At 37.6% G+C, this 12,028-nt stretch overlaps 1 protein-coding gene across 1 annotated transcript in view; it reads right to left on the reverse strand.

Moving 5' to 3' along the window:
- The window catches only part of b3glcta (beta 3-glucosyltransferase a), a 158,182-nt gene that overhangs the window by 114,416 nt on the left and 31,738 nt on the right, over positions 1-12,028 (reverse strand). Inside the window, exon 3 of the mRNA XM_058414233.1 lies at positions 3,829-3,868. Coding sequence (XP_058270216.1) covers positions 3,829-3,868 — 40 coding nt within the window. The remainder of the gene's footprint in view (positions 1-3,828; positions 3,869-12,028) is intronic.

Below are 12,028 nucleotides of genomic sequence, written 5' to 3' on the forward strand. Positions count from 1 at the left end.
TGGCTTGTTTTCTACGGTGAATATTTGAGCATTGACTCCTGCAGTGAAGAAATGATAGACTTCTCAGACAGTTCGCTAGCAGCTACTCCAGCTAAATGTAGTTTTAAATGGAAACTAAAGCTTGGTTTTAATCTAATGTCAGCATGAAATGCCATTCAAAGACACTCAGTGAAATTTAGCAATTTTGCAGCTTGACATTACCACACGAATCTAGTTTAAAAGAGACAGCTGGAGGCTTGGGTTGTCCTCTGCTGACGCATTTCAAATTGCAGACACTGCTCTAAGCCAGTGCACACATTACAGACTAGAGACATAAAGAAGCCTTTTTAATTATGCAGGACTGCAAAATGTATGGCTTGTCTACTCGCCACTGTATTTCTGTTATAGATGAATAATCAACACATGCACATGAGCCATTTGACTATTCTTATTCTTGAGTTTATATAGTAGTATGTGTATTTGTGATCAGAAATGGACATTTTAACCATTGCAGCTTACCAGAGTAGGGATTAGAATTTCTGCCTAGCACCTCAAGCTTTGGGGGTACCCACCCCACCTCTGCCCTGTGTACATTGAGTTTTCATGTACTACTCGTGCTTCAAGGGTTTCCTCTGGGTATTCTGGTTTCTTCATCTAGTTCAAATACATGCCTTATAGGCTGACTGGTATCTCTAAATTATCTGTAGTGTGAGAGCAGGTGTGTGTGAAGGTGTGTGCAGTTGTTCCCTGTGTCCTCTGCCTTGTGCTCCCGAGTCGTGGATAGGCTTTAGATCCTCTACAGAAAATGGATGGACGGACGGAAGGAAGGATGGATAGATTTATCAAAGTATACAGATATAAACATATATATATCTTTTATAAAACCACAAGAATGGGGAAATATCAGTATTTACCTTCTACCGTTTGCCTTTACCTATATTCTTACAGAATTTTATTTTAGAAAAATGAATGAAAACAAATGCTAGCTAAGTGTGGTTTCTTCACACAGTGAATGTTATACTTGCCCTGTCACATGTGCTGAAGTGATACGGAAATTATCATAATCAATAGTTTACTATGCACCAGCTTTGTAAAGAGAATCTTTCAAATACAGAAAAGTTTCTCTCATTTAAAATGCTAGAAATGTGTTTGTGATTGGGATATATGCAAGAAAAGAAAATATTTATTTCAGATACCAATGTATTTCAAAAAACATATTTCACACTACAGCTTCCAAAACTGCATTTAGTAGATGAAATGTCAACATTTCATCATGTTTTTCCAGAATATAAGATGTGATCATAATAACCACAAACCTATGGCTAATTACACAGAAATGTGATGCCTTCTCTGGTTAAAGAACCATTTTTTTTTTTGCTGGAACACACTACACTCCCATGGACAGAATCGTCTTGGCACGTTTCATAAATGGAAGTCATTTCACATCTCGTCTCAGTATCTTCTAATGATGCAGATGACTTGCTGTCCTTGATCCCTTTCTCAGAGCAAAAAGTTTTAAAGCTCAGCCATCACTTTTAATCACGCTGAGGAGAAATGAGACAAACTTGCTCTCCTCATTTACAAAATTCAATTTCACATTCATGCATAATTAAAAATGCCATTGAGGCTATGACAAACAGTTTATCTTCTCTCATCTCTCTCATTTCCTCCGTTCTGTACCTTTCCACCTACTCTGTCTTTTCACTCCTAATTACACAATCCTGCAGAAGTGAGCGTCATGTTGCGGAAAGGAAATAGCAAATAGTAAAGCCGTTATGAGCCTCTTTGTCCAACTTAGACGTTGTTCTAGCCTCATTTACATCAAAACAACAAAATTAGAGGGGGGGAAATTATAATTACATGCACAGAAAGTGCTCCATCATTGTCTACTTGAAGTTAACAGAATTATGAAGTGCTGAGATAAAAGAAATCATAGCAGTAAGCTTAATTGCTGTTACAAACATCTAAGTAATGAATGAACAACATCATGCATGAAAGGGGTGTACTTTCTGTTTATACAATATTTCTCAAGGAAAATTGGAAAATAAAGCAGGACTTTTTATTATTATTGTTATTATTAGCACAGTTTTTATTTGAGTTTTTGAACTATACTGTCCTGTCTTAAAACTAAAAGGGCTTTTCAAAACACTTTTGAAAACTTTCCCTGTAGTTTTCTTGCTAGTATTAAAGGTCACAAGAAGCAAAAACATGAAACACAATTTGAAAAAGGGACATTGTGTTTCTGAACACAACAGATTTTGAACCTTTGTGTCCTGGGTATAAATTATTTTGAGAACAACATCCAGACATATCTGGATATATGGAATTTAATTGCACTAATTTCCAAGTTGTTAGATGTTCCAGACCTGTGCAAGACCCTGAATGGGATGATTAATTTTAACAGTACTTACACTCAGGAACACTACACTTATTCTGTTTAGGGTCTTCATTAGCTCTTAAAACAGCCTCATTTCTTCATAGCATGGATTCCACAAGATGTCTGAAACATTCCTTTGAGATTCTGGTCCATGTTGACATGACTGCATCATGCAATTCCTGTAGATTTTTCCGGTCCAACACATCCTGTCAATCTCCAGTTCTACTTCATCTTAAAGGTGCTCTACAGGATTCAAATCCGTTGACTGGGAAGGCTACTTAAGAACACTAAACTCATCGTCATGTTCATCAACCGGTTTGAGTCGGCTTTTTCTTTGTGACATGATGCATTATCATGCTAGAAGTAGTCATTAGAAGATAAATTGTGGTCATAAAGGGATGCACATAATGATTGATTGGTATTAACAGGCCCTAAAGTGTGGCAAGAAAACATTCCTCACATCATTACACCACCTCAACCAGCCTGGACTACTGACACAAGGCAGATTAGGTTCAGGGATTCAAGCTGTTAATGCCTACTTCTGACCCTACCATCTATGTATCTCAGCAGAAATCAAGACTCCTCAGACCAAGCTACATTTTTCTAGTCAACAGCTGTCCTCAGTGAGCCTGTGCCCACTGCAGCCTTAACTTTCTGTTCTTGACTGACAGATGTGGAACCTCTGCTGTTGTACCTCATCCACCTCAAGGTTTGACATGTTGCGCATTCTGAGATGCTTTTCTGCTCACCACAATAGTACAAAGTGGTTATCTCAGTTACTTTAGCCTTCCTGTCAGCTCAAAGCAGTCTGGCCATGCTCTGCTGACCTCTCTCATCACCAAACATCTCTCTCAAGACTTTTCCATCCATAAAAATGACACTCACTGGATGCCTTTTTTTATTACATCGTTCTGAGAAAACTCTTGAGACTGAAAATCCTAGGAGATCAGCCGTTTTAAAAAATACTCAAACCAGCCCATCTGGTAACAATCATGCCACGGTCAAAATCACTGAGATTAGATTTTTTTTCCCATTCAGATAGTTGATGTGAACATTACCTGAAGCTGCTGGCCAAAAGCATGATTTTATACAATGCACTGTAGCCACACAACTGGCTGTTTAGAGAATTGCATGAATCAGGTGTACAGGTGTAGAGTATTATATACTAATTGGTAAAACACCTGTTCTAAACTGATCGATAATACAAAGTAATGATAAAATTGAAAGGTTTTGAGCACTTGAGCATCAAAATAATGAGACAAAATGTATAAAGATAAGTGATAAAGAAGAAACTCATGTCATTTCATATAATAAAGAGATTTTTATAATATGCATATCACTAGTTACTAGTTTGATATAGATTTATTGCAAATAAATCATAAAAGAAAGATGAAAACTTGATGCATATTAATTAAAATGTCTGCTTTCATTAAAATTAGGCAAAAAAAAAAATCTCCGAATAAAATACTCACTGAGTTGTCTTTCATGGAGAAGTCTGTCAGTCTCTTGGACCTGAGAAAACAAAATGGGAGGAAAGGCAGGCTTAGTAGTGTTCAGGAAGTAAACAACACATGCTAATTAGAGAAACACTGCACATCATTCCTTTGGAGAAGCAAATCCCACACATCTAAGAAACTGATTACAAAGTTGCCAAAAAACACAGTGCGAAATTGAGAAAGCTAGCGTGAGAAAGGCGATAAGAATAAGAAGCATGAGCATATTGTTTCTTTTCGGCAATATTCAGACCTAATTAAGGATCTCAGATATGAAAGCATTGTCTCTGTGCATATGTTTTGTAATTCAATTACATTTCTAAAAGACCAATGAAAGCAGAATGGATTAAGCTTGTTTGGCTTAATAAGCTCTGAGTCACTCTGTCATTAGCTTCCCTAATTGTGTGGTTTTAAAGGCTGGGGCAAGGGTTGACATAGTCGAGTGCTCGCTTCATTTAGGATGTTAAACCCTTTATTTTATTACAACATTTGCACCCAAGTTTCAATTCTGTTTGTGCTAAAGACTCACAAGGTTCCTTTCCTTGCAGACACCCTGAACTTTGACATGTCAGGCAACACATTAGAGATCTGAGAGACTCATTCAGCACTCTCTGTTGTTGCATTTCACTCTTTTAGTAGTTAATGAGAAACGCCCACAAGGGAGCTTGTGATTTATGAATACTGCTCCACTAACAATTTCTGAACTCTGAGCACAGTTACAAGTCATTTATCCACAAGAAGGGTCGATCCTGGGGTATTATTACAGGGAAAAAAGCTGAATCACCCAGGTGTGGTCATGAATCAAAGCTATTGGAATTGAAAACATGATCGCAGCCTTGAGATGAAAGCCATAGATATTCACTCATCCCTTTTCAGCACCACTCCTGGTATTGGATAGACCTTTTTTTTCCCTTTTCAGCGGTGCTCCACCTTTTAACCTTGAGAATTGAATGAATGTGTAATCAACTACAACTGACACATTTTAGTTATTTAGATTAAACAGGGGATAAAGAATGTACAGTAGATTTAACCACAAGAACTGATGCTGTAATCATAATGACCAGGATGTGTTCCAAAAACATCCTAGGATGCCTGTTCATAATCTGGTCAAACTGAACATCCTTTCAACACACAGTCTTTTTGTCCTGTTGGGGGTTGGGATATAGTACATGAACAGCAAGTTCATGAATCTGATGTGTTGGAAGCAGGGAAAAAGGGCAAGAGTTACTTTGACAAGAGGTAAACTGTTCCCAGCATGCAGTGGTTAGTACCTATAAAAAGTCATATAACGAAGGATAACCGAGGAACCAGGGACAGGGTCAATGATGCACAAGGCTCACGGATGTGGTTGGAAAGCAAAAGCTAGCCCATATCGTCCGATCTCACCTCAGAGCACTGTATGGTCATAATACCACTCAGGAAGGACAAGCATTCTTCTAGAAAAGAATATAGTTTAGTGTGAAAAAAATGCAAATGAATCTCCGAACAAAAGCAAAGGACCTTGAGTGAAGATGCTGGAGGAAATAGCGAGACAAATCCAGAGTAAAATGAGTCCTATATTGACATTACCTGAAAGGCTGTTCAGCAAGGATGAAACCACTGCTTCAAATTCACAATATAAAAGCCAGACTACAGATTGCTCATGCAAATGGGGACAAAGGTCTGACGTTTTTTGGAAAATTTTCTCTGCTCTCATTAAACAAATATTGAACTATTTGGCCATATTGACCATTTTTATGTTGGTAGGAAAAACGGAAAAAGGCTTGCAAGCTGAAGTACACCTTCCTAACAATGAAGCATGGCAGTGCCAGCATCATGCTGTGGGGCTGCTTTCTTGCAGGAGGGACTAGTGCACTTCACCCAATAGATGGTAAATGATGTGGATATAGTGAAGCAACATCTCAAAACATCAGCCAGGAAGCTAAAGCTCGGTTGCAGATGAGTATTCCAAATAGACAAAGACCCCAACAGATCTGCAAGGTTGTGGTGTAATAGCTTAAGGACAACAAAGTTAAGGTACTGGAGTGGCCATCACAAAGCCTTGACCTCAATTCCATAGGACATTTGTGAGCAGAACTGAAAAAGTGTGTGTGAGCAAGGAGGCTTATAAAAACTTGAGAAATGGGACAAAATTCCAGCAATGTATTATGAGAAGCTTATCTAAAACTAAGTGCATGACCTACATTAATGTAAACTTTTAGCCTACTGGAAATGTGGTGAAAGAAATAAAAGCTGAAAGAAATCATTCTACTATTATTCAGACATTACACATTTTTAAACTAGACTAGTGATCCTCAGTGACCTAAAACACTGAACAGAATAGTTAAATTTCAATAAATATAAAAAATCAAAAGTTTTTTTCTTTTAAAATCTATTTGCCAAATGTTTATGTAAACTACTGACCATCAAAACAGAAGACAATTGTTTAAGGGTTAAGTTTCTCTATCAAGGTTTCATCTCTTGGAGTTTGTCCTTAACATCTCTTTTCTTTTTTTTCCTTTCTTTTAATTTTCTATTTAGGATTCTGTAAAGCTGTTTTGTGACACTGTATAATAACTGAAGTGTATCGTTATCAGTCATATAACCACTGTATTATGCAATCGGTTTATTGCAATTATCAGTGAACCAATTATTTATTTACCAATTATTTACCAAATAATTATTTTTTTACAAACATTTTTAAAATTGTAAGCGTTTACATCATTTTACCATCAATCACGTAAACAATTGTCATGGAAACAAAATGACCTCACTAGCAGCTCCTAACATTATTGTTTCCTTTTTCATGCCATCATTAAGTGGGGACTCTGTATTGAATATGCCTAACAGGCGAAAGACAGTGGCCTTGACTCATCTTCTGTAGTCCACAACTAGTATTCACTAGTATTCATGTCATACTGTGATCTGAAGGAACATGAGTTAAATTTGTTCATGGCCAGAGGAGACCACATCATCCCTAATTTGATTGGCCAGAAATGTGTAATAGACACTGACTTAATTAGACTCAGGAGCTTTAGTGAAGCCCATGGGTTTCCTTCTATCGCCTTCACCCACGTACAAGCCAATACCGAAAAAAAATATACGTATGATTAATTTTTTTTTCTATGTATAGGACTTTTAACATTAGACAATGTCACAAAGCAGACATCCAGAACTGATGCTGACAAGCAAAAACTCAACAGGGAAAAAATAGTAATGATGGGAATAAAATGGGTCTAAGGCCAGGTTTTGTCTAGTCTGTGTCATACCATCATGTGATGGATGGACAATGTACTGTTAAATCACTCTCTGGATATCAATATAGGGTTTTTGTTTATCAGGTTAAAATCAGAATGACAAGGTTGTGAATGTGACATTCAGGAGAGCTGGAATGTTCTGAGATGATCTATAACCACATCTCTTTCTCTCTCTCATTTCAGTAACCAGTGGAGCAAAGAAAAAACAGCATGAATCAGAAAATGTCATGTCATAAAGACACAGTACAGTTAAGAGACCTCACGTCCTTATGTGAAGGAACAACGGGGTATAAGAAAAATCTGTTATTCTCTATCTGCTATTTCCCCTAACCATTAATTTATTTTATTATATAAAAATGAAGTTTATACTGGTTTTACTTTGTAAGTACCTAAATGTAAACTGCCTTTAGTTTAATTAATTAAGTTTTAATCATGCAGTCTTCCAATAGATTAGAAACAGCACCATTCTGTTATCCTGTGTATTCATTGTGCTTTCTATTTATTGTCCTTCACTCATCTCACACTGGTTAGTATTAGGATTTTATGTTGCAGGGGAGTCCAATCTTATCCACAAAGGGCAGGTGTGGGTGCAGATTTTCATTGCAATCATGCAGGGAACAGTTCTGTCCCATTTAATACAAGCTATGTAACGAAATAATAATAAAATACCACTTGGGCTGTCTTGAAACAGATCAAGTACAACCATTATCCAGTTATCCATTACTCATTGAAGTTATATGATAGTTATTATTTATAGCACGACTACTAAATTCTCTATTGTGATTGGTAAAATGGTGTTGATTAGTATTTTTCTTTTAGTATTTTATTAGTCACTGTTAAATCACTATTACAATTACAACTGTTCTAATAACCGCCACTCTTCAGGGAAGGCTATACAGTAGATTTGGCATTGTGATTGCAGGGATTCATCTATTCAGCCAGAAAAGAATTAGAGAGATCAGATATGTTGGGTGAGGAGGACTGGGGTACAGTCAACTCAAACCAAAATTGTTCAATGTCTTTGTGACATTGTGCAATGGGGCATTGTCAAGGTGGAACAAGTTTGGACCTTTTATTTCCAGAGAAAGTGAACTGAAATGCTGCAATATACAGATGACTCTCAGGTGTCCACAAACTTTTGGCCATACAATGTACATGTAACATGTCCCTAAATGTTCCTTTATTTAGTGTTTCTGTGGTAACAACTGTGTCATAGGGATTTAAATGGTGGATGTGTCACACAATTAAACATGGAGGAAAAACCTAATAACATTAAATAAATACAGAAAGGAAAATGAGGTAAAGTTTGAGGAATGAATGGCTGTTTATAGCTCATGCAATTAAAGTGATGACAGGAAATTGCTTTGTGGATGTTCTGCATTGAATGTAAAATAAACAGATTTTAAAAAAATAATAATTACACCGGTAAAACTCACTGCTTATCATTTTTCAATTGTTTCCAAACCATGTAATGCTTTATTCTTCACACAGTACCTACATCATCATCATCATCATCACCATCATCATCATCTGCATCTTTCAATCACTTAAATCCAATCAGTAGACTCATGATGACTGGAGTGAATATGATGATTGGGTGAATATGATGACTTCATTGCTTCATATTCACAGAATCAGTGAATGCCCTAAATTAGTAGCCAGCACTGCAAAAGTTCACAATGCTGATCCGGTAACTGTTTAGAAAGTGTTGCCCATGCATGTGTGATTAGAATACAAGTTGATTGAGTTGATTTTCCTGCTCCAAAGATGCACAAGGATTCACTGGAAACAGCAAGATGAGCAGGTGTGGGTGCACTGTGCCTCATTCAAATAGAAAACCAATCAGCAATGTGGGATTGTGGGATGCAGGATGTCAGTTTAGAGGCAATAAAAATCACTGCCCCACAATCACCCAGCTGATGGAAAAAGAGCCCTGATGAATTCAATCACTTCCAGACTGATGGGGATCAGGTTGTTGATCAAGATACTATTAATTAACTTGATTTGTTCATGATTAGTTCCTTATGAAGGTTACGCTTGTCTAATGTATGGACAGAAACCATAGGTGGCTTTTCAGGGCATGATCCAAAGAAACCTGGACCATTACCAAGCAGCGAAGACAATCTGCTGGGACAAACCACTTTTAGAACAGAAAAAGAATTGATTTTTGTAATACTGGGGATGTAACTTGATCGACTAGCAGAGAAAGCTGTACATCCACTAGCTCGTCCTCCAAATCCATTTTGGCTTGAAGAATCAATGGACATATAGAGGCAGTTCATTGTCGATCAGCCTCCGCAAATGTCAATTCGAATAGCAGGAATGGAGATGTAATACCCACATGCTATCTAAAAGCATTGACAAATAAATTGAAGAATGGGGGAGAAGCATTGTCAAACATTGAAAAGGAGGGAGATTTATAAGCCAGTAATTGTAATTGACAAAGAAAGACAGAGAACAATCGGTAGCCACATGGTTCCAGGGTCCTCGGTTCAAACTCTGGTTACTGTCTGTGCAGACTTTAGAATGTTTTACCCATTCCTCAAAGCTCCTGTGCCAGTTTAATCACTTTTAGTTTTTAATCTCATGTTTTATGAATCCATTCATGGTGTATTCCCACCTCATGCCCAGTGTTCCTGGGATTCACAGTGATCCAGAAGACAAAGCAGACCCTGAAGATGAATGAATAAGTGAACCAAGTCCTACATTTTCATTTTTGTTTTGTGTGCTTTTGGGAAGCCTAGATCAATAGTAATAACATCACGAACTGTTGCGTAACCTAAATCTCTGGACACCAGCCCTGTAGCCTCCACCCTCACAGACTTCAGACTTGCGCTCTGTAATGTTGATTGAAGTGCACAATCATGTCATGTCTGCAAGGCCACAGGGCTGCAAGTGTAAAAAAAGGGCCAATGAGAAGGTACTTGAGTGGTTTCCATGTTTAATGTTGACACAAAACATCTGAAACTGGAAGAAACATGTACAGAGGCATCATTCTTGATACAAATCATTCATTCATTCATCCTTCTACAATAACCTCTTTATCCTGGTCAGGCCTGTGGTGAATCCGGAGCCAATCTCGGAGCAGTTGGCACGAGGTCGGTATATACCCTGGATGGGATACTAGTCCATCACAGGCCACCATTCATACACATACAAACATTTTTTTCAGGCTAAATAAGAACAGATTTTGTGCAAATTGTAAAAATATTATTTAATGAAAATCATGTAAATTCAGAAAAAAAAACCCTTTTATTTACTTGTCCCTTCTGTGTCTGCATAAATTAATGTGTAAGAAGACTAATGTATATTGTAACTTGAGTGACTTTAAATAATTTCATTTGCATAGATTTTTGACGTTTTCTTAGGATTCAAGAAGCTTTATTGTCATTTTAACCACATATAGCTGACGCAGTACATAGTGAAATGAAACAACGTTTCTCCAGGACCTGGTGCTACATAAACATACAACATAAAGATCAAATACGAAAAAGCAACACAGAGCTAGGACCAAAGTTTTGTGCTAGCCACAAAGTGCAAAGACAATACAGTGCAAAAACAGTAGGTACAAAAAAGACAACACAAAAACAGGACACTTAGTGCCGAAAAAGTACATGTGTAATGAAATGTAAAAAAAAGAAAGAAATGGAATAAAAATGAAATGATGTACAGAGTAGCAGTGGTTGAGGTAGTGCAAATAGAAATAGGCATAAACATAAATATAAACATAGCAGAAATAATAACAGGGTATGAAAAATGCTGTCAGGTTTTTCTTTTCTTTATCTTCACAGCTTTTAGCAGACATCTTTATCCAGAGCAACTTACTCATGCTAGATCACTAGGTCAGGGACTAAAAATGCTATCGAGAAAATTTTGCCAAAAGCAGTCATTTTATATTATTGGCATTATTTAAAAAATATGAGAAATAAAAACAGTAAGCCAACACAAACCCATACATCAACACAAAAATAAAAAATAAAAATTCAATCAATGCAAAAGAATATATATATTATATATATATATATATATATATATATATATATATATATATATATATATATATATATATATATATATATATATATATATATATGGTAATTGTCACACAACAGTCTGGGCCAGAACACCAGAGGGAGCCCTCGCCCGAATATTAACTATCTCTGGCCACTTCCGGTACTGAGGTATATTTAAGCAGCGCACCACCTCAGTCTCATTGCGAAGCATTGTTTCCGTTTGTGTCACTTGCCAAGCCTTTATTCTATTATTGTCTAGTTACCTCGTGTATGACCTTGCCAGTTTATTCTCTTGACTTCGAGTTTCGGATTTGTGTTTTGGATTGGTTTTCTGAGTGTTAGCTTTCTCGTATTTAGACCCTTTGCTTTCGTTATTTCTCGACCACGATTTCTGCCTACCGTCCTTTACTAAATCTGCACATGGACTCTAGCTCTCCTCCGCCTGACGAGGCGTTACAGAATGCTTCGCCTGAAATGAGTCCAGCAGATATGCGAGCGGCGCTATGCCGACAACGAGCCCTCCTTAGTGCTTATCAGGAAGAGGTTGACTCGCTGAAAGCCGCAAATCAACAACTTCAGCAACAGCCGTGAGAACAAACAGCCGCCACGGCGTCGGCATTCCACGTACGCAGCGAACTTCCTCGTTTTGCCCTACCCGAAAAGTTCGATGGATCCGCCGAACGCTGCAGGGGTTTCCTTCGTCAATGTGATAATGATTTCGTTCATCAGCCAGAGGCATACAGCGACGAGAGAACCAGGTGCGCATTCATATTATCTCTGCTAACCGGAAGAGCGCTAGATTGGGCTGCAGCGGTTTGGGACTCAGACCCCCAAGTCAAAGCATCCGCGGATTATTTCGCGAACTTGATCAGGGAAGTGTTTGAATACCCAGCGGGAGGCAAGGATGTGTCTGTACAGTTGCTGGAGTTA

The sequence above is a fragment of the Hemibagrus wyckioides genome, linkage group LG17 (assembly GCF_019097595.1).
Source record: "Hemibagrus wyckioides isolate EC202008001 linkage group LG17, SWU_Hwy_1.0, whole genome shotgun sequence".
Classification (NCBI taxonomy): domain Eukaryota; kingdom Metazoa; phylum Chordata; class Actinopteri; order Siluriformes; family Bagridae; genus Hemibagrus; species Hemibagrus wyckioides.